At 43.4% G+C, this 23,533-nt stretch overlaps 1 protein-coding gene across 5 annotated transcripts in view; it reads right to left on the bottom strand.

Moving 5' to 3' along the window:
- The window catches only part of TNFAIP8L3 (TNF alpha induced protein 8 like 3), a 42,452-nt gene that overhangs the window by 6,088 nt on the left and 12,831 nt on the right, over positions 1-23,533 (bottom strand). For 2 of the 5 annotated variants that reach the window (XM_084970307.1, XM_021095503.2), the window contains 2 exons: positions 3,812-3,969; positions 2,725-2,819 (listed from right to left, as the gene is read on the bottom strand). The exons of 2 other annotated variants lie outside the window; for them this stretch is intronic. In XM_084970307.1, the coding sequence (XP_084826433.1) occupies positions 2,725-2,819; positions 3,812-3,864 (148 nt within the window). In that variant the 5' untranslated portion in view covers positions 3,865-3,969. The remainder of the gene's footprint in view (positions 1-2,724; positions 2,820-3,811; positions 3,970-23,533) is intronic. One more of the 5 variants, XM_013992998.3, reaches the window with a different exon arrangement.

Genomic DNA, 23,533 nt, shown 5'->3' with positions numbered 1-23,533 from the left:
ATGAGGTCCTGCTGTATAGCACTGAGAACTATATCCATTCTCTGGGGATATGACTCAGTTAAGTACTTGGGGATGGAGAAATTACCCTGGATTATCCAGTGCACATGAGGTAATCACAAGGGTCTTTATTTGTAAGTGAAAGGAGAAAGAGAGTCAGAAAAGGGGATGTGATGATGAAAGCAGAGGGTCAGAGGGATGCAATGGCTGGCTTCAAATACGGAGGAGAGAACCATGAGCCAAGGAATATGGGTGGCCTCTAGAAGCTGAAAAAGGCAAAGGAAGACTTTAGGAAAAAAATGCAGTCCTGTTTACACATTTTAGGATTTCTAAAATGTAAAACCATTTTAGGATTTCTGATCTCCACAGTTGTGAGATGATAAATTTGTGTAGATTTTTTGTTTTGTTTTGTTTTTGCTTTGGCCACGCCTGTGGCTTGTAGAAGTCCCTGGGCCAGGGATCAAACCCAAGCCAAAGCAGTGACAATGATGAATCCTTAACCACTACGCCACTATAGAACTCCCCACTATTGATGTTTTTAAATCACTAGGTTTGTGGTAACTTCTTATAGCAGCTATAGGGAATTAATTCAGGTGAGTGGAATGTGGTAAAGCATTTCCCAGTTTTATCTGCTCAGGAAACACTTCATGCTGAGTAGAGTGACTAACTGCCTTGATTCGCCAGGATTGAGGGGTTTCCTGTATGGTGGACTTCCAGTACTAAAATTGGAAAAGTCCAGGCAAATTGGGAAAATTTGGTCACCCTATTCCTGAGCTACTAGTGATGTATATGTCATTGACCTAAAAAATGAAAAACAGGGAAGCAACAAAGGAAGAATTCCAGAAGAAGGAAGAAAATAATACATACTTAATATTGAAGATAATACCATCTTAGCAGGGTAAGCTGTATGTACACTCTTTTATTTATTTCTGGTCGCAATGTGCAATAGCTTGATGTAGGATCTCAGTTCCCAGACCAGGGATTGAATCTGGGCTGCAGTGGTGAAAGGGCAGAATCCCAAACACTAGATCACCAGGAACTCTCCTAAGCTGTTTGTTTACTCTTGTTGCGACACTTAAAATCATTCTCTACTTGCTTTTTAATTCTAAAGTCAATCTTCACTCTTTTTTGTCCTTTTGGGACCAAGGTGTCTTTTGTCCCTTGCTTTCTCTGCAATTACTGAGCATTTACAATTTGTTCAACTCTGTATGAAGTGCTATGAAGAATATCCTTCCTGCTCCCCCCAATATTTAATTGGGTCCTACTCTGAATATGGTCCTGCAGGGAGGCAAGATGTAGACAAATGAAACAAAACACTTAGGTATATGAAACAGCCCAAATTGGCATGATTGAGAACAGCTGGGGGGAAGCTCTATGGGCTGTGAAGGTGGACTTGAATGTGGATAGGCTACATTGTCAGGAAGTGGTTTCTAAAGTCATTGAAACAAGCCAGTAATTTCCCCCAAATCACAAAGGACTTTGATGGTTTCCCTCATACGTTTTCAGCCATCTCCCTTGTAAAAGAATGTGTTATTTATGTTTAAAGGGACTTGTGGTACAAACTGCTATGGTGAGGGCTCAGGAGGGTCATGGGTATGCAATCTCTGAAGTCTTAATGATCAAGATGCTGGGGTAAAGGAATTATGTATCATCAAAATGATAAAGGAAGCTTTAAGAAAAAACAACAAACAAGTAGATTCCCACACTCTAACCCAAACCATTGCTATTAAATTAAAATCTTTAGGAGTATGGCCAGTAATCACGAGCTCCCTAAGTGTTTCTCACACCATGAATGTAGGACCCACTGATCACAGCATGCCCCAGCGTGTATCTCATAGAATACTAGTCCTCTCAGATGCTCCAAGAGAGAAGGTTTTGTGATCAGCTAAATGAGTTTGTAGATGACTATGCCCTGTGGTTGGCTTTTGATGATGTGCCATACCAGGTAGTTTATTAAAGGCTTTGAGAGGCCCTACAGTAAAGATACCTGTGTAGTTTTGTTTAGTCTACCCCTTCTCAAACGTACTGGATGTTAGAAAATACACACACACACATATTTATATATATATATATATATATATATATATGTATATACACACACACACACACACACACACACACATATATATATATATTCCCTATAACATCCTATGGTATAGGAAATGCCAGGATAGGATTCAGAGAAATAACATCAATCTGATCCACTCTGACAATTCCCAGGGATCTGTGGGGAGGGGTGTGGAGACACTACTATTTCCAACATGCATGCAAGATTTAAGGGAGAGTGCATGTACTAAGGGAGAGCTGGATGAGGTAGACCTTTTGCAGGTGGAAATCTTGGGCTTGTTTCCTTCCACCCAATCCTTCTGTCTCCTCCTTCTGCAGAAGAACCATGTTGGTGACCCACTAGGGAGGAACATTGCAGGCTAAGAGAAAGATGTGAACTTTAAAAGCCAAGGTCAAGGGTGCACTTGGGAGTTCTGGGGAAGCAGCCCTAACTAGCATGCACATGTTTGTTTGGGGGAAACACCAAGAGATCTAGAATAGGTCATGGCAAAAACTGTTCTTTTTCCCAAGAGCCTTAAGAAGGCTCTTCTAGTCAGCCATGATTCTCTTAACTAGGTTTGAGCAAAAGTTCTCATTCTAGCCATGAAAAATAATGGATTGTTTACAGTACCTGAGAATGGAAATAAGATATGATTATGCAGCTATTATTATGCAGCTTACCTGACTGGCACAATGAGACGAGACTGAGGAAGCTGCAGAGTTCATCTTTGTAGAAAAGAAACCGGGTCTTCTTTAAACCAAAATTGATGGAAGAGCTCAAATGGAAGGATTATAAAGTAAGTGCTCTGAGAATAAGCATGCTTGCAACATATACAAAGAAAGGAGAAGTACCAGAACTATGCTGGTAAAATAGCATGACAATGGGAGTCAACTAGTGTGGAAAGAGAAAGCAAAAGAGAATTCAAGTGGGTCTGTCGCTGCATAGTAACGTGTCAGGGCCAGTCTGAGCTGATGCTTCTGTAAATGATGTGCAGCCATAGCATAAGTGATGTTTCCACATTTCTAGAAAACATAATCTCTCCCAGATGGTGAAATGCCAAGCTGGTGGTGATACACAGCAGGAAGATCTCACCAAGCCAAGGATGAGTGGGTAGAAAAGAGGCAGATGAGCTTCAGCATGGTAAGAGCAAGGTAATACATTGTGGGAAAAATAAATGATGGTTATGAAAGATGACAGGCTCTCAGCTGTCAGCTACAGCCCAGGGAAGAGCTCTGAGCATCAACCCAGGATGTAGTGTGGAAGAGGGGCTGGGGGACAGACTTAGCTCTTTTCTTCTTCTCTTTGAGTTCGGTAACTTCTCTACTTCTGGTTAAAGGGTGTGTGGAAAATATATATGTGAGTATGGATAGCTCTCAGAACTATAAAACTATCTGTAATAGCCCCCACTCATGTGCTATCATTCACTTTGGTAAACAGCTTAGGATAATGGCAAGGAAGAGAGTTAGCTAAAAATATTAAGTAGAAGCTAGGGGTGGAGATGGTACCCTGAGAAAAACAATCTGTGGTGCTTAATAAGTACCACCTGTCAACGCAGGAGGCCCAGAGTACAAGGAAAGCTGGGGGCTCCCCAGGGCATGGGGAGAGGTAAGACCTGGGCAGAGGGTGATTTGTGGTAGTCCAAGTTTCTGGGACTCAATCCCTTATACTTACATGTTGGATGTAAAGCTCAAGCAGGCCTCCCTGAGACAGAGCAGCCTCACAAACTATTTTGTGAACTTTCACGATGAGCACCATTCTTCCGCTCACCTGCTCCTGCACCAGCAAGGCTGACTGGACCAGTCCTGTTCCTCACTCTCCATCCTTCACAACCAATGAGGGGCCAGGCACCAGGTGGATACCACCCTCTTCCTTCCTGCTTCCTTATCTGGTCTCTGAGTGAGTGATAAGAGGGAGTTGGCTGTGGTCTGCAGGAGGGATATTCATGACAACAATAAATACCTTCTAGAGAAGACATTGCCTCTGCTTAAGTTCTGGGGCCCTATGTAGCTGTGGGGACAAAACTATTAAGGAACATTTAGTAGGTTTTTGAAATGCAAACCTAACACTTTTATGGTTTTCAGAAAGACTAATGGAACTGTTGATTTCTAGTGGAGTCAAACTGAAAAATATTTTCCTTCTTTGTATAAAACTGTGGTTTGCATACTGCTGAGATATTAAAGAAAAAACATGGCACTGGAGGAGGTACACTGAAATGACATGGTCAAGGGATGATGAAGCCTTTGAGTTAGAGACAAGCAAAAATCTTGATTCCCCTTCTCTCCTCACAGAAAATGATCAAAGCTTAGTAGCTCATGAAAAATGCCCTGTTAGGTGTAATCCCTTTCATACTTGAATGAGATGGCATTTCTCAGGCTTAAGTTATTTTGGGATACTTTAAAAGCATCACAGTAAAACTTAGATGACCTAGGAGGGCTAAAACATAGACTTTTCTGACTGCCAGTTAATCCAGCACATCCTTGAGGCCTTCTTAGGTCTAGCCCCTTCCCCACCTTCCAAAAGAGAGTGCTTGCCTTGAAGACATATCCAATGGGCTCACCCTTGCTGGTGAGAAGACTTGAGGTCCCAAAATTTCCACCACCAGCAATAAGAAGCAAGCAGCTTGTGGGTTCTGCGGGTGGGTCACCAAAACTTGAAGGGCAGCTGCCTCCCAGCCACCACGAGGGGATGGGAAAAATGAAAACATTAGAACCCTTAATTCCGTTTCCTTGTTTTCTTTTTTTGTCTTTTGGGGGCCCCTCCTGCAACATTTGGAAGTTCTCAGGCTAGGGGTCGAATCGGAGCTGTAACCACTGGCCTACACCATAGCCACAGCAACGAGGGATCCAAGACTCATCTGCAACCTCTACCACACCTCACGGCAATGCCGGATTCTTAACCCACTGAGCAAGGCCAGGGACCAAACCAGTATCCTCATGGATACTAGTTGAGTTTGTTAACCACTGGGCCACAACAGGAGCTCCCCATTTTCTTGTTTCCTAATGAGATGGATTAAGCTTTACTAATGTTTAACATACAGGCTGACCCTGGCACCCACTGGTATGTGGCATTCTAATGGAAGAGGGAAAGATCCCCCTGCTCCCTGGGGGTCAGGGAGTATTTAGTGTGTATCTCTCATTTGTTTGTTCCCTTTCAGCAGTTTTGATTTATTTTGACGTATGTTTACATGTGTGCTTGGTTAAATAGACTCACTCATTATTATTATTTAGTTCTAACTAAACTAACCCTTATGAAATGGACCAATGATTTCAAAAGGTTCCTGCAAGAAATAAAACTGAGGCCGAAGACAATATGCTAATCATGCCAGCCCAAAGGAAGAGCAAGAAAATGGCAGAGCTGATGATAAGCCTCCTCATCATTAAGAGCTTTTCTGCAGGCAAATTATAAGGTAAAAGTAATGATCTAATTAGATCTGACAAGAAATGGGCCATAAAAATTTCAAAAATTCTAATAAGATGATTTGAAGTACGGATTTCACACATTTTTACTTGCCTCAAGATATTCCCCAAGGCAGTAGGAAGCCATGGCAGTTAGCAAGATGGTTAGACACACTGTGATTTTCATTTGAGCTTGTCCTATGGGTGAGGGGGAGAGGCATTAACGAACAGCCTGGGTGACTTTGGGGAAGAGGGATGAGTCAGGGCTGATGCTGAGTGCTTCCTCTAGCTTGAGAAATGAGTGGGGTTGGGGGCAGTAAGCCCCACCAAATGAAATAGGCATCTGGAAGGTGTGTGGGGAAGATGGCTTCAGTCCTGGGCATGCTGAGTTCCAGGTGCCCCGGGGCCTCTGGGTGGATGGAGATGCTCATATGAGCCTGTATAGTGGGCACCTCCAAGGCAACAGGTCCTTCCCTAAGCTTCCCATTTCCTTGTTCAGACCCTGTCCCAAGCCATCAAGCAAGAGATGTGAAAAAATCGATCTTCCCTAAGTAATTAGCCAATTAAAGATCCTGAGCAGTAAATAGGTTCTTCCTTTAAAATGCAAATTTCCATTTAGCTGGTTAAAGTGTAGTCTCTATTAGTCAGAGCCACACCTCCTAGAGATTCTCTCCCAGTTCCGGGGCCCACCACCAAATTACCTCTCCTTCCCTCCCAGGAGAATGGATTATTTTAAAACGAGGGTCGGTATTTGGCCCACTCCTCATCCTGCCCCTATAGGGACATTGTACCCATCCCCCAACCAACCAGCAAATGTTTAGTAAGACCTCTCCTCTCAACTCTGTCCCTGGGCTAGAAAAACAGACACTAACACGTGCTCTGAGTCTGCTCTCCCTGATAATCAGGAAGTCATTCACTTGCACTAGCAGTGTCTTTTATCCTTTATCTCAATAAATTTATCTTTCTTTTCAAAAAAAAAAAAATGAAGGTAGGAAGTGCGAGGTAGACTGGGTACAGTAGGACTGGCTGGGGTGGAAGGCAAAAGGAGGAAGGACTGAATTACCAGAGACAAGCACAAAGGAGGGATGTCGCATTAGCCAGTCTTCATCCCCTTTGCCTCCCCTCTGTCTCTGGTTCAGGCTTGAGTGCCCCTGAAATCTTGTCTTTGGCTTAGGCCTGGGAGCAGGCTCAGAGTTCTGCTTTGGTCTGGGTGGCAGCTCAATCCTAGAGGTTCGTTCATCCTGCAGTCAGGAGTGAGGATTCGACATTGCAGGGACCAGACATAATGAAATTTCACAGCTGTGTTGGATGTTTCAGGGTGCTAAGCAAGGATATACAAAGGCAGTGGTAGGCAAAATAGGGTGCTTCTTGTAGGAAAGCAGATTCAGATCGCTGCAACACCTCGCTTTGAATAATTACACTTTAAAAGCAGCGTTTGATTATCTTCAAGATGAAGACCACGTATTTTTTTACATTTCAAAAAAATTCCCGTGCCTTTCAATAACTTATTGTTTTGGGTGAAGTGAAGAAACATTAGCAGGATCAGCTGTAAGATTTTCCAGCTCATTATCTCATCTTAGATGCCCTCAATCCACTCATCCATCAGCACTGAGGAATTCATAATTCAGTAATGATCATGTTAGAGATAATGTTAACTACTAGGCACAGATTATGTACCCTAAGTAGTGTATACTATTTATTTGATCCTCACAAGATTTCTGCAAGAGAAGGACTGTGAGTCCCATTTTATAGAGGAAGAAACTGAGGCACAGCAGATTTAAATAATTCATTCAAAGCTAGGAGGCTAAGGAAGAGAGGTGCAGTTGGGCCAAAGTTCAAATTAACTCTAGACAAAGCCTGCAATCTTTGCCTTCCTGCTTCTGCTTATAGAAAATTATCCCTGGCTCCCTAATGACTGATTTATCACTTATTTGAGACATTAAGTAGGCCTCAATTAAAATCCACATCTACCAATGAGATTTATATTTCAGCCTTTTTTTAAAATACAAAAAAAGCCAGTCTTATGATGTGATAGAACAATACCACCTATTCATCAAAACTTGAAGGTAGATGGAGCTTCATATTTAGAGGGCATGCTATATATTTCAACAGAGTTGCATATTGGTTTTGTCTTTCGTACTGATTTGACAGCTAGCTCTGAAAAATGAATGAGTAATAATTTTACTTAGAAACAGGGATGAGACTAAGACACAGAGCTAACTGAAGCAAATAATTGTGAAGTCACTCCGGCGGGGGGTGTGTGTGTGTGTGAGAGTGTGTGTGTGTGTGTGTGTGAATCATCTCCAACTCAACAGGTTAATTTTGGAGATCTGAGAGATATTTTTGTCTCACTGCAGTAGAAGAGCAACCATCGCTAAAAACACCATCTACTTACATGATTTCTTTAATAAGCAAAGCTTATTCATCCCCTCCCCCAGCTCTCCTGCATCAACAAGTAACTAGTGTCTCTCTGAATAGCAGGTCATACTCAGACACAATAACAATAATAGAGTCTATGTATTTAGTGCATTATGCATCGTTTCCTTGCAACAACTCAACGTGCAGGCACTAATATCACCTCCACCACCACCATTAACAGCAGCACCATTTTACATCCAAGGAAACTACAGCAAAGGAAGATTAAGTAGCTCATTTAGAGCTACCATGTAGGAAGTGGCAGAGAGGGATATAGACCAGGCAGGCTGCTCCAGAGTCCTATGCTTCAGCCCTACACACTAAATTGCCATTCATGGGAGGATAAACATCAATTAGTTTAAATGCTTCTTTGAATTACTGCCCACTTTAACATGGAGATTAAGTGGGTTTTTTCCTCAGAAGAATTAATTAAAAAAAAACCCATAAAATGTTCTAAATATATAGACAAAAGAGAAGATAATTTAACAAACTCTACTTGTGTGGCCACCACCCAGATGGAACAAATCTTAATATTCCGCCCTCAAAGACAGAGGAGTGGGAAGTGAAGCCCTCTTTGTTTTCAGCTCCATCTCTTTCCCTTCTTTCTCTTCAGATCTAACAGCACTTCAGAAGTTGAAGTGTCTTAGTCTCATCCCTGTTTTTATACATTTGCTTTGTGAGTATGCCTGCATCAGCACTATATTGTTCAAAGTGTTTTTAAATTTCAGATAAAGGTGTCACATTGCACAAATCCTTTTGTATCCCTTCATTCAACATCACTCTTGCAAGATTTATCTACTTAGGCATTTTGTTGCTTATATTCTTTTTCTTTCTTTCTTTCTTTCTGTCTGTCTGTCTGTCTGTCTGTCTGTCTTTTTAGGGCTGCACCTGTGGCATATGTAGGTTCCCAGGTCGGGGTCAAATGGGAGCTGTAGGAGTTCCTGTTGTGGCTCAGTGGTTAACGAAATCGACTAGGAACCATGAGGTTGCGGGTTTGATCCCTGGTCTTGCTCAGTGGGTTAACGATCTGGTGTTGCCGTGAGCTGTGGTGTAGGTCACAGATGAGGCTCGGATCATCTGTGACCCACACAGATGATCCGAGCTGTGGCTCTGGCATAGGCTGGTGGCTACAGCTCTGATTAGACCCCTCGCCTGGGAACCTCCATATGCCGCAGGAAACGGCCCTAGAAAAGGCAAAAAGACAAAAAAAAAAAAAAAAAAAAAAAAATTGGAGCTGTAGCTGCTGGCCTACACCGCAGTCACAGCAACACTGGATCCAAGCCTCGTCTGCAACCTACAGTTCATGGCAGTGCCAGATCCTTAACCACTGAGCAAGGCCAGGGATTGAACTTGCATCCTTATGGATGCTAGTCAGATTTGCTTTCACTGCGCCATGACAGGAACTCCCTGTTGCTTATGTTCTATTTTTTTTTTTTTGGTCTTTTTTTTTGTTGTTGCTATTTCTTGGGCCGCTCCTGCGGCATATGGAGGTTCCCAGGCTAGGGGTCGAATCGGAGCTGTAGCCACCGGCCTACGCCAGAGCCACAGCAACGCGGGATCCGAGCCGCGTCTGCAACCTACACCACAGCTCACAGCAACGCCGGATCGTTAACCCACTGAACAAGGGCAGGGACCGAACCCGCAACCTCATGGTTCCTAGTCGGATTCGTTAACCACTGCGCCACGACGGGAACTCCTGCTTATATTCTATACCCATGTTTTCTGTTGATGGGCATTTACATTATTTCCACTTTCTGCAAACAAAAAAGTCCACAGTAGTGTCTCCTTATGCACACACACAATAGCCTCCAAGGTTCCACACCTAGAAACATGACTGCCAGATCCTGTACCACAGACTGCCAGATGCTTTCAGCAACATTACACTAATTTTCACTCCCAGCAGCAGTGTATGAGTTCCTGTGGATCCACCTCCTCATCAACACTTCAGCTAATCCACTTTTTAAATTTTTGCCAATTTGATAGGTACAAAATGGTTATCTTGTTTTAATATGCATTTCTGATTGCTACTGAGATTCAATATGCTTGTGTGTATAGTGAGCATTCAGATCTTTCTCATCTGTGAATTGCTTATTCATATACTCATTTTCCCCAAAATTGTACTGTATGTTTTTTTCTTGTTAATTTGTAGAAAGTTTTATGTTTTATGGATTCTAATCCTCTGTGGATCACATGTGTTGCAAAAGTTTCCTCCCAGTCTGTAGCATTACCTTATAACTTTATGCTGTCTTTAGCTGTATAGAAATTAAAATTTTTACCATCATTAAAATAATTATCAGTCTTTCCCTTTATGGTTAGTTGTTTTTGTATTTTGTGTTAAAAAAGCCTTTCCTGCCATGAAGTAATAAGTGAGTCTTAAATGTTTTCCAAAAGTCTTAAAGATTTTGCTTTTTACATTCAGGTCTTTAATCCATCTGAAACTTATTTATGAATATTGTGTTATATACATTTTTCTCATAATTTTTCTTTTCTTTTCTTTTCCTTTTTTTTGGTCTTTTTGCCATTTTCTTGGGCTGCTCTCGCAGCATATGGAGGTTCCCAGTCTAGGGGTCGAATCGGAGCTGTAGCCACCGGCCTACACCAGAGCCACAGCAGTGCCAGATCCAAGCCGCGTCTGCGACCTGCACCACAGCTCACGGCAACACCGGATCGTTAACCCACTGAGCAAGGTCAGGGATCGAACTCAAAACCTCATGGTTCCTAGTTGGATTCGTTAACCACTGAGCCATGATAGGAACTCTTAATTTTTCAATTTATTGAATAGTTCATCTTTCTCCTACTGATCTGTTAGACAGCCTTTTTTTCTTTCTTTCTTTCTTTTTTTTTTTTTTTTTTTTTTTTTTTTTGCTTTTTAGGTCTGCACCTGCAGCATATGGATGTTCCCCGGCTAGGGGTCGAATCAGAGCTACAGCTGCCAGCCACTGCCACAGCCACAGCAGTGCCAGATCCGAGCCGTGTCTGTGACCTACAACACAACTCATGGCAAAGCTGGATCCTTAACCCACTAAGCGAAGCCAGGGATCGAACCCGCAACCTCATGGTTCCTGGTTGGATTTGTTTCTGCTGTGCCACAACGGGAACTCCTAGACAATCTTTTTCTTATCAAGTTTCCATATTGTATGGGTCTGAGTTTGTCTATTCTGTTGATCGATTTGTCTATTTTAGTACCAATATCACACTATCTTAATTACTGTAACTCATAATAAGTCTTGATTGGCCATGGAGAGTTCCTCCTATTTTATTCTTCTTAGAAATTGTCTTGATTATTCTTGCCTTTATTCTTCCAAATGAATTTTAGGATCATTTGACCAAATGCCATTAACACTTTGTATTAATCTGAGGTAACCTGGTATCTTTATGATGGTGAACTTCCTATCCATTAACATAATCTATCTCTCCATTTAGTTAGAATATCTCCTCTGTCCTTCAGTAATGTTTTATAGTCACCTCTGTAAAGCTCTTGCATGTCTTTCACTAAGCCTACTTCTAGGTACTATATGGTTTTGGTTGCTACTGTAGGTATAATTTTTTTCTATTAGTTTCTAAATGGTTATTAAAGATATATAGGAACCCAACTGATTCTTTTATATTTATCTTCAATTGAAAAACTTTCCTGAGGCGTTCCTGTTGTGGCGCAGTTTTGAAACTAGGAACCATGAGGTTGGGGTTCGATCCCTGGCCTCATTCAGTGGGTTAAAAATCCGGTGTTGCCTGAGCTGTGGGGTAGGTCACAGACTCAGCTCGGATCTGCCATTGCTGTGGCTGTGGCATAGGCCGGAAGCTACAGCTCCAATTAGACCCCTAGCCTAGGAACCTCCATATGCCACGGGTGCAGCCCTCAAAAAGACAAAAGACAAAAACAAAAAACTTTCCTGAGTTCTTTTATTAGTTCTAATAGATTTTACGTGGCATTGCTTGGATTGTTTTATGTGGACAATCATTGCCTGCACAAAATGATTGTTTCCTTCGACCCCCTCTATCTTTTTCTTGTCTTATTGCACTGGTGGGAAACTCTAGCACAATGTTGAATAGTAAGGGTGCTATTTGGCATCCCTGACTTGTTTCTGACTTTAATAGGGTTGCTTCTAAAATTTCCCCACCACACATAGTATATGCTGTGGATTTTAATGGATAGTAGTATCAAGCTAAGAAATCTTCTGATGGCCTAGAGAGTGAAGGACCTGGCATTGTCACTGCTGAAGCTTGGGTGGCTTCTGTGGTGTGATTGATCCCTGGCCTTTGGGAACTTTTGCATGTCTGGGATGTGGCCAAAAAAAAAGGAATCTTCTTTCTGTTCCTAGTTGGCTAAGGTTCCAGGTTTGTCTTAAGGTAAACATGTGTATCTATTTATAAAACACTTTCTTTGTACCTATTGAAATGATCATATGGTTTATCTTAAAATTTTTTATTGAAGTATAGTTGATTTATAATTTTTAATTTATGCTGTACAGCAAAGTGAACCAATCATACATAGAAATACATTGCCTTTCTTATATCATCTTCCATCATGTTCTATCCTAAGAGATTGGATGTAGTTCCCTGTGGTATATGGTGGGATCTCATTGCTTATCCTTTCTAAATGTCATAGTTTGCATATGCTACCCCAAACTCCCAGTCCATCCCACTCCCGCTCTCCTCCCCCTTGGCAACCACAAGTCTGTTCTCTATGTCTATGAGTCTGTTTCTGTTTTGTAGATAGGTTCATCTATGCCATATTTTAGATTCCACATGTAAATGATGTGCTATTTGTCTTTTTCTTTCTGACTTACTTCACTTAGTATGATCATTTCTAGTTGTATCCATGTTGCTGCAAATGGCATTATTTCATTCATTTTTATGGCTGAATAATATTCCATTCTACATATGTACTACATCTTAATCCATTCGTCTGTTGATGGACATTTAGGTTGTTTCCATGTCTTGGCTATTGTGAATAGTGCTGCTATGAACACAGGAGTGCATGTATCTTTTTGAATTATAGTTTTGTCTGGGTATATGCCCAGGAGTGGGACTGCTGGATCGTATGGGACTTCTGTATGTATTTAGTTTTTTAAAGAACCTCCATACCGTTCTCCATAGTGGCTATACCAATTTACATTCCCACCAATAGTGCAGGAAAGTTCCCTTTTCCTCACACCTTCTCCAGTATTTGTTACTTGTAGACTTATTAATGATGGCCATTCTGACCAATGTGGGGGTGGTACCTCATTGTTGGTTTTTTTTTTTTTTCCTTAACAGTTGCATCTGTGGCATATGGAAGTTTCTGGGCAAGGGATCGAATTGGAGCTGTGGCTGTAGGACTACATCACAGCCACAGCAACACAGGATCTGAGCCACATCTGTGACCTATGCTATAGTTTGTTGCAACACCAGATCCTTTACCCACTGAGTGAGGCTAGGGATGGAACCTGCATCTTCATGGTCACCATGTCAGGTTCTTAGCCCACTGGGCCACAATGGGAACTTGCTTCATTGTAATTTAATTTGCATTTCTCTAATAATTAGCGATGTCGAGCATCTTTTCGTGTGCCAATTGGCCATCTGTATGTCTTTTTTGGAGAAATATCTATTTAGATCTCTTGCCCATTTTTTGATTGGGTTGTTTGCTTTTTTTATTATTGAGTTATATGAGCTATTTGTATATTTTGGAAATTAAGCCCTTTTGGTTGCATAATTTGCAAATATTTTTTTTCCCAGTTCTTAGGTTGTCTTTTCATTTTGTTTATGGTTTCCTTTGCTGTGCAAAACTTTTAAGTTTTATTTCCTATTTGTTTATTTTTGCTTTTATTTCCATTCCCTTGGGAGGGTTTGACTCTCTTAATATGTGAATTTATAACCAATTATTAAAAGACTTTAAAACATCACTGCATTCCCAGGATAAGTCCTACTTAGTCATGATGCACATGTAATTAATAAACTACTAGAATTCTAGTAGCATTTTGCAACTATGCTCAAAGGTTATATTGGTCTATAGCTTCTTCCTAGTACAGTTCGTCTGATTTTGATGTCAGAGTAAACTAGCCTCATAAAAGGGATTGAGTTTCTTTCTCTTTTTCTATTCTCTGAGACTTTATGTGTCAGACAAGGATTTACAGTTTTTTTAAGGTTTAGTAAAACTTGCCCATAATGCCACTTGTGATTTGTGTGTATTACGAGAGTGGGGATGAGTGGAGAATCAATTTCTTTAATGTTTATTCAGGTGTAGAAGAGCAAAAATCCCCTAAAACAACACACACTTACAATGTTTTATTTAACAACTATTTAAAGCTCTTTAGATTTTTCTTTCTTTCCCTAAAGCAGCCACTTATAAATAAGCAGTCATTTTGAATGGTAGATCACTCTCAGGAATAAAGAGATAAACATCATCCATTGGTATAATTTTTAATACTAGTCTCCTAGTTTTATTTTAAGAGGGGGAGACCGAGGAGCTATTTCTCAAACTATTTTTTCTTTAATAATTTCGTTATAAAAAATGATACATGAGCACTGAGAAGAGTCAGAAAAGACATAAGCTAAAGGAAGAAAACCAGTTCCTCACAATTCCACCACGCACCATGGTTAGTATGTACATATTCTTCCAAACATTTTCCCAAGTACATATAAAGTAAATGTGCTCTTTAATAGTCACAGACATGGGATCAATGAACACTGTTTTCTAGTCTGCATTTTCACTCAACACTCTGAGGATATCTTTCTATGTCAATAAACAGCCTACATCAGACAGAGACTACATGTGATGACAGAGAGTGCCACCCCTTCCTCTCCCAGTTCCCTCCTCATAGACTCCAATCTGTTCCCAGTTTGTGCTATAAAGGGTCTGTGGAAAGTAACAAATGATCCAGCACCAGGCTGCATGTAGAGGGAAAGAATGTCTAAGGTCTCTCTTGGCACATGGCAGTATTCCCTCCCAGTGCTCCTTCCTGAGCAAGGAGGTGGCAGGTGACGCTAAGGGGGAGCCCCACAAAGAGACCCCCTGGCTCCACCTCCCCTCATCCCTGCCCTCCCACTGGAGGCCTGCTTGTCCACGTCAGTCAGAAGTCTTACTGAGATCAGAAGCCAAAGGGCGGCTCACCCCTTCAAGAGGAAGGCTGAGCCCTAGCCCAACTGGCTGAAGACAGTCAACTGGAAGAGAGCCAAACAAGTACCAGCAATCCAGTTGGCTTGTCTGTTCCAACTGAAGGCCTCTTTACACTGTCAGCCCATGGCCACCTCTCACTCCTTCCTGGGAAGGGTAGCCCTTGCCCCCAACTCCAGCACACTCCTTTCCCCATGCTGTGCTGTGACCGTCATTGTGTTCTTATAGGACTGATGCTCAGAGGACCTATGAACCCTCACAGTGAAGGTGGCATCCAGCGTGTAGAAGTAGTCCAACAAATCTCTGTTAAATGAGTGACTGAATGATTTGGCCTGTTCCTTTCTCATTCTTGATGGCCCAGATTCTATCTGTTCAGAATGTATACTGGAACGAGGTGTGTATTCACAAACTGTAGGCTAAACCAAAGGCACTAAAAAAAAAAAAACAAAAACAAAAAACAAAAAAACAAACCCAAGATGTGCTGAACTCAGCATGAGGTCCATGCCCTGCCTTTCACACAGAGCTGCCTGCCTGGCCAGTCAGGCTCTGTCTGTCTGCACCCCACAAGCAGCACCATCACCTGGGGGACCCAGATGCATCACCCCACCACATCCTCAGTGTTCAACCCCAGCAGGAACCCTCTCTCCCAGGCAGCAGCACTCATCCCTCCTTCCACCCCCAGAGCCTCCCCATTCACGTCCCTTCATGCTCACAAGCTATTTTAATACACAGGAGCTGTTGGGGATCAGAATAGTACAGGCCACGTCTGTCTCTCTGGGTGATCCTCTCTCTCTGCTGGCAAATTGTTCACCACGGCAGGCGCTCAAAAACCCAGGCTCAGAGGCCACCAGACTGCTAACAAGGACACCAGTAGGACACCACATTCAGAGCTGTGGGAGGATGCCAACTTGGTAATATGCGAAATTAGTAAATAGACTGATGCAATAAAAATGTCAGTCTTTGGAATTCTCCAATTTTTGGATAGATATAAAACCTAAAACATTTTTTTAAAAAAGTAGACAATAAAATGGAACAAACTCCAATCTATACTGGGAAAAAATTAAACAAAATATGGCCTGAGACAGTGATATTTAAGCCTAAAGAACTGAGGTTCTTAGAAGATGCTGTAATTAGATTAATAGAGTAATATATTCACCCTCAGTTTAGTGAGCTTAAAAAAAAAAAGATAAATGGTTAGCTATACTAGAGGGGTTGGAACACAAAAGGGAGAAGAAACCAGAAGGTACTTCCGGATGGGAGAGGATCTGGCAGACAGCACTATGCCTTGCTCAATGTTCTACTTAATAACTTTTAGTGAAATATGAATTTCGTACAATGACATTTTTGGATTTCAATTTGAGAGTGAAACAGCAGGAAAGGGGCACATGTAATATATTGCTTACAATACCTCTTACATGTATTCTGTAGTAACCGGGTTTTTATTCATGGTTTTGAGATCTGATATGTGAGTCAAGAAACATTTTGGCTATCACTGGTAACAGGGTCATATCTGTCCCAGTGGATTAGTGATGTTGAGGCGTGTAGTTTGTGGATGAGAGGTGGGATGGTGGACAGCATGCGCTCCTGCAAGGTCCCCTGGGGCTGGGCTCCTTAGTTCTGCTGAGAACCCTAGTCCAATGGAATCACCCTGAACAGAGGCAGAGCTGTGGAGACTTGCCTTTCTGGAAGTTACTCATAAATGTGCCTTTCTCTGAGGCTTCCTTTCTTTTTCTTTCTCTCTCTTTCTTTCTTTCTCTTTCTTTCTCTCTCTCTCTCTCTCCCTCTCCCCCTCTCCCTCTCCCTCTCTTCCTCTACTTTCTTTCTTTCTTTTTTTCTTTTTAGGGCCATACCCACGGCATATGGAGGCTCCCAGGCTAGAAGTCTAATTGGAGCTACAGCCGCCGGCTTATGCCAGAACCACAGCAACACCAGATCCGAGATGTGTCTGTGACCTACACCACAGCTCACAGCAACGCTGGGCCCTTAACCCACTGAGTGAGACCAAGGATGGAACCCGCAACCTCATGGTTCCTAGATGGATTTGTTTCTAGGAACCATTTGTTTCTGCGCCACTACGGGAACTCCTGAGGTTTCCTTTCCAAATTAAACTTTCCCCATACTTATCTCAAAGACAATCAAAGCTTCCAAATAAAATTATATATGCTTCATGTAAAACTGTATCAGCAAAAAGTTTCATTGCTTCAAATCATGTCACTGGGCACAGTCACTCTAAGGTGCTGATAAAGGATCTCCGGGGGGTGGGGGTAGGGTGTCAAATTGTCAGGGCTATAACCATGGAGTCAGTCCCCAAATACAGGGAAAACCAGAGAACTCAGCCCTGCTCCTGACTCTAGGAACTGAACCTGCAGCAGGGTGTGAAGAGAGCTGGGCCCCCAGGCCTGCCCATGCTGCCCCCACACCCCCAGGCACTTGCTGTTTGTGTGGGCCCAGGTCTTCTCCGCCCTGCTTTCTTCTACTATATGAGGGAGCTGGACTAGATGATTCTGCTAAGTTGTTATATATAAAACAAACATTAAACAAATTCCTAAATTCTCAATTTAATGACAGCCTCTTCAGAATCAGAAACTGAGTTTTTAAGTCCATAGAAAGCCAGCCCTGGGCATTCCTGAGAGCCCACGTGGGTGGGAGGGATTCTCAGCTCTTCTCCTCTCACACGGATTCCCCTCTGTCCACCAAGCTCTCTCCCAGCTCTGCATCTGTCAGTGCTTCAGCACTAGAATGCCTCCTGCTTTTCCCTCCCTCTGAAAATTTGGGGCATTGACCTTGGAGCCTCCAGCTTTCCTTTTCTGTGACTTTTCTCCAAAATGCCTCCCCCCGCCCCGTTTCCTGGGGCCCTCGACTCCTCTGCCAGGCGTCAGCCTGTGCTTGCCACAGAGCAGTGGTCAGCAGGCTCTGCCCAAGGCTTCTCCCTGTGCTGACCTCAGCGCCCACAGACCAAGCCGCAGACAGCCAGCCCCAGCAGGCTGCCCTGTGCTGACGCAGCTGCAAACCGGAGTTGCATCCAAAACCCCAGGACTAGTTCTTCCCTCCAGGCCTCAAGTCCCTGGCATCCCACTTCTCTGTGCCCAAGAGAAAGTGGTCATCCTTTCGCCAGCCTCACCTGTTTTGCTGGGTGCATCTTCTCCCCAAATCCAAGCACCCCCTTCTGTCCTCCTTCCAAGCCCTCTCCTGAACAAATGCTTTATGCAGGGCCCGTTCAAGGACCTTCCACCTGATGTCACCTGTGTGTTCACTGAAGTTCTAGGAGAGGTGTGTCCACCATGGTGACCCTGGCACATAGAAGGAGCTTAGTAATAGCTTTAAACCTCAAAACCCAACACTGATTATCCCAGCAAGGGATGTCATGGGGAAGAGGGTGAGGACTGAGGAGAGGAGAGATGGGGGCCAGGAAGAGGCCTGAGGAGAGGTGGCCACAGAAGGACAGAGGTAGTTTTGTCCTTCCCTGGCTTTCACCCCAAACTCAATGGCAATGGCCCTCACAAGGTCACCAAGCGACCTTCTAATTGTCCCCAAGGACAACTGTTTGGAAACATGGGAAGCCATTTTGGTTGTCATAGCTCAGAAGGCTCTATAGGTATTAGTAGGTGGGGCCAGATATGCCAACTTCCCTGTCATTTCTGGGACAGGAAATGCCAGTGGTACCCCCTGGGACACACAGTCCTTGGTCCTCTGATCACCTGACCCCTAGTAACAAGTGAGCCTCCCAGGGTCGGTCTCTGCTTTCCTCATCCCCCTCTTGGGCCTTCTCACCCTCTTCCAGGGCCCCCTTTCCTCTGCCCATGCCTGAAGTCTAGTGTTCTGAGTTTACTCAGGGCCCTTTTCCCCTTGCCACTCACTCTCCCTGAGTGTGAGATGTCACCCCTTGCCCTTCCTGAAATGTCTCCCAGCCCAAGAGTCTCTGCTGAGGCCCCCCACCCACATGTTACTGCCTCCAAGACCTCTCCGCCTTGATTTCCACAGACCTCTTACACTCCACGGGTTCAAAACTTCCCTCATCCCCTTTATCCCACCCCCTTCACCTTTCTCCTTGTATTACATGTGGCCCTGCAACCTGCCCAGTATCCAGACAAGAACCTGGGGCCCCCCCTGCCTTCTTTATCTCCCTCTCCTTCTACATCAAATGGGGCATTAGTTTCCATCATAACATCTTCAAATATATCCGACTTCTCTGTCTCACTGATTCCATCTTAGTACCAACCTTCATCATTTCTCATCCAAATGACCATCCATCTCCTCACTCATCTCTCTACCTTGGCTTCCCTTCTATTTTCCACGCTGCACTGAAACTTGGCTTTGATGATGCTGTGCCTCTAGGGAGAACAGTGACTGGCTTTCCATAACCTTGAGGACAAAGTCCAGGCTCTTGGGCATGGCATGCTGGTCGCTAAACTGCATGATCTTCTTTCTTTAATTTATAACTTTAATTAAGTTATTTATTTGGCCACGCCTGTGGCATACAGAAGTTCCTGGGCCAGGGACTGAACCTATGCCACATCACAGTGACAATGCCAGATCCTTAACTGCTAGGCCACCAAGAAACTCCCTGATGATCAATCTTTTCTCCTCACCTCCCCAGCTTCATCCTCTACAAATTCTGAGCTCCTGACTCCAGGTCATATATAGGTGTCACCTGTCTTGTTCCATTATACCTGGGACCCCTCTGTGCCTTTGCATATTCTGTTCCCCTGTGCCTGGACATCTCCCTCCTCACCTCCACTTCCTATTCAACCTCCAGGACTTCCCTGAAGGACTTCTGATCTCTGCGTGACTTTTCTCCACAACTACCTCTCCCTCTAGTATATTCTTATCACCATGGAGATTGATCATCCATTAGCTGGTGGAGTGACTTTATATCTCACAAGTCTGTGAATTCCTTGAAGGCAGGAATCATGGTTTCTTCAGGGATTTGAAACAGAGAATGTTTGTTGCATGAGTGAATGCTAACAGTCTTGCCATGTTATTGAAATTTACTCATTCTCATGTCAGGAACAACAATGATACAAGAGCAGGTGGGGCCTTGGGACACTTCAAGTCTGCTTCCTCAACACGGGAGCCCAAGGTCACCCCCACTGTGCATCTTCCCAACCTGGGCATGGTTGCCCTGGTCACTTTTCCTTTTCATTTTATTTTTTAAACTCTATTTTCAAAGTAATACAGGTACATTATTTTAAAAGTCAAATCATTCTATAAGGCTTATAACAAAATGTAGCATCCTCTGGCCCCACTTCTTCTTTTTTTTTTTTTTTTTTTTTTGGCCTTTTAGGGCTACACCTGAGACATATGGAGGTTCCCAGGCTAGGGGTCAAATGGAGCTACAACTGCTGGCCTACACCACAGCTCACGGCAATGCCAGATCCTTAACCCATTGAGCAAGGCCAGGGATTGAACCCAAAACCTCATGGTTCCTAGTGGGATTCGTTAACCACTGTGCCACAATGGGAACTCCTGTAAGAGCCCTCTCTAAATTACATGCTTTTATACTGTTAGTCCTTGATTTTATTTGCTTTTAATTTCCTATCATGGAAGGTGAGAATATAGCTCTCTTCTCCATCCATTTTCCATTCTACCTTCCAATTTGGTTCTGTTTCAATATTTGGTTAAATCAAACTTTAGTGATTCTACTGCTGTGATTGAAATGCCATTCATATAGCTCTCTTCTCCATCCATTTTCCATTCTACCTTCCAATTTGGTTCTGTTTCAATATTTGGTTAAATCAAACTTCAGTGATTTTATTGCTGTGATTGAAATGCCATTCATAACTGAGTCATGTATGTTCCATCACTTCCATGACTGCATTTCCTTTCTTATTAATCTTGTTTTCCCAGGAGTGAAACACTGCCCTGTTTTTCTTTTTCTTTCTTTCTTTTTGGCCACACCTACAGCACCTGGAAGTTCCCAGGCCAGGGGTTGAACCTGTGCGTAGCAGTGACAACACCAGATCCTTAAGCCGCTTGCATTGCCAGGGAACTCCTGCCTTGTTTTTCTTTTCATTTGTTTTCTATCTATCTAGCACTAATTCACTCTCAAAGTTCTTAGCACAGTATAAAGGTCTCCTCAAGAGGTTCAGACACATCAACTAATCTATCACTTCAGTTGTCTTTCTTGGAGATGCTTCTGGGAGTGCCCTGTGCCCTGGCTTAAATCTGGGTACATTTCCCTCTTAGCCTGGTCCAGGCTGCTGGCCCAGTTCTCCTTTCATTCTTCATCACTTCCCTCCTGTGTCCATCTCCTGTTTCTTGGGATTCATGGCTTCCTCTTTCTTAACTTGCTCCCCATGTCAGGGGAAACATTTCGTCCAGCACAGGTGTCAGCTAACTACCTTAAAGGGTCAGAGAATAAAAGGCTGAAAGTACCAAAGGTAGCTATATAACCATTTACAGCGTAACCATTAAAAAAAGAAAAATGCTTTTAGCTTGTGGGACACACAAAAACAGCTGACAGGCTAGACCACCTGGAGGCCTCAGTTGGTGGACTCCTGATGGAGCATCTCCCTAAGGAAGGGAACATGGTGAGGTAAGTTTTTTGAAATCTAACTTACCTTAAAATGACTTTAGTCTACCTGCCCATTTGAGTAGGTTCAGAACGCTACATCGGCAATTATTCACTTTGAGAATTCAAAACATTGCACCACAGTTGTTTAGGCCTCAGTGTTGTTATTTAGAAAAGCACTGCATGGCTAAAGGCCTGGTTTTTCTCTCTGGAAACCTTTAAGATCTCTGCTTCTAGACAAGTCTCCAGTCACAGCCACACATCTCAGAGTTCCCACTCCTTAGTCCCTCCAGCACTCAGGAGGGCTTGTGGGGTGGGTGAGGAGGACCAAGGCAGAGGAAATGCAGAGGAGCACCTGGGGGGGAGGGGCTGTAGGGAAGGGAAGCATCAAGGATGGGGCAGAGCTCTGGGGCCATGGCTAGAAGGTAGGTCAGGAGGAGGACTTGCTTCTGAGGTGAAGGCGAGAGGTCAGTAGGCCATCACTGGAAGTCATCTCTCCTCAAAGTTTTGGACTCTAATGTTAAAAGGGGCTACTCTCCAGGTGGAAAGGCCCAAGAAGGCAGGGTAGCCATGACTGGCAGACCTGTGCAGGTCAAGTGACTCTCAAGAGGATGGCCTCACGTCCCTCTGGTTTCCCAGCCACATGGCTTGACACCCTGACCACCTAACCAGCTGTTCTCAGTCCTTTTCTGGCCTCCATTCTGCCTGCATGACAGTCTCAGCCCCTAATGGTCACCAACCTTCACCCCACTTCAGACTTGCCTCAGACCTGTCATTGGGATATAATCATTTGGCAGAGGTATTTTTTTTATGTGGAGACATTTGTTTTTTTAATGAAAATGAAACCAACAAAGAAAACCACGGATGACTGGAACTGGACTTCTTCACCCATGAGCCTTGGTCCGTCACTAACTTAGCTCCTCAGGTGAAGGGAAAGCCAGGTGATGGCTCTCTAGAGATAATGCTTGTGTGGTTACTACACTTTCTGGTCTTAGGATGTACCATCCATCATTCTCCACATAAACATCTGCAATCTCTAAGAATTCACTTCCATCTCGATCATTCTGCCTCTCTTATTTTCTCATCTCTCCTTTAAAAATCACAGTAGTTATAGTCACTTGTAATAAGAACATATGGCTGCTTTAATAAGGAAATTGATGCTACTTTCCATTGAACATTAAGGTGATTTTTTTGGTTTTTTGTTTGTTTTGTCTTTTTGCCTTTTCTAGGGCCGCTCCCGCGGCATATGGAGTTCCCAGGGTAGGGGATCTAATTGGAGCTGTAGCTGCCAGCCTACACCAGAGCCACAGCAACACGGGATCCTTAACCCACTGAGCAAGGCCAGGGATCGAACCCGCAACCTCATGGTTCCTAGTCAGCTTCGTTAACCGCTGCGCCATGACGGGAACTCCAAGGTGATTTTCTTTAATGGAAGGAGGAACTTTTCTGGGGGAGTGAAAATGCATCATTAATATATTTTATCTTTTTATATTTGAAAGGGGATAAAATAATATTTTTTTTTTGTCTTTGGTTTTTTGAGGGCTGCACCAGCAGCATATGGAGGTTCCCGGGCTAGGGGTCCAATCGGAGCTATTGCTGCCAGCCTACACCACAGCTATAGCAGGGCAGGATCCGAGCTGTGTCTGCGACCTACAGCACAGCTCATGGCAACGCTGGATCCTTAACCCACTAAGTAAGGCCAGGGATTGAACCTACAACCTCATGGTTCCTAGTCAGACTGGTTTCCACTGAGCCACGATGGGAACTCCAAAATAGTAATTTTTATAATATAAACCAAGAAAATAAAGATAGACAAAATCCTGGCTGATGGAGGATACCAATCATTAAGGATGGTTGGGGCTAATTTAAAACTAGGTTAGGAATTCTCTCGTGGTGCAGTAGGTTAAGGATCTGGTGTTTTCACTGTAGTGTTTTGGGTTGTTGTGGTGGTGTGGGTTCAGTCCCCAACCCAGGAACTTCCATATATGCAATTTTATTTATTTATTTATTTATTGTCTTTTTGCCTTTTCTAGGGCCGCTCCTGTGGCATATGGAGGCTCCCAGGCTAGGGGTCG

The sequence above is a fragment of the Sus scrofa genome, chromosome 1 (genome assembly GCF_054392235.1).
Source record: "Sus scrofa isolate SSC_HxYL_T2T_F1_AM1 chromosome 1, Sscrofa_HxYL_maternal_Yorkshire_Landrace_v2.0, whole genome shotgun sequence".
Lineage (NCBI taxonomy): Eukaryota > Metazoa > Chordata > Mammalia > Artiodactyla > Suidae > Sus > Sus scrofa.
The sequence above is the reverse complement of the archived record's forward strand: the minus strand, read 5'-3'. Positions and strand labels throughout refer to the sequence as shown.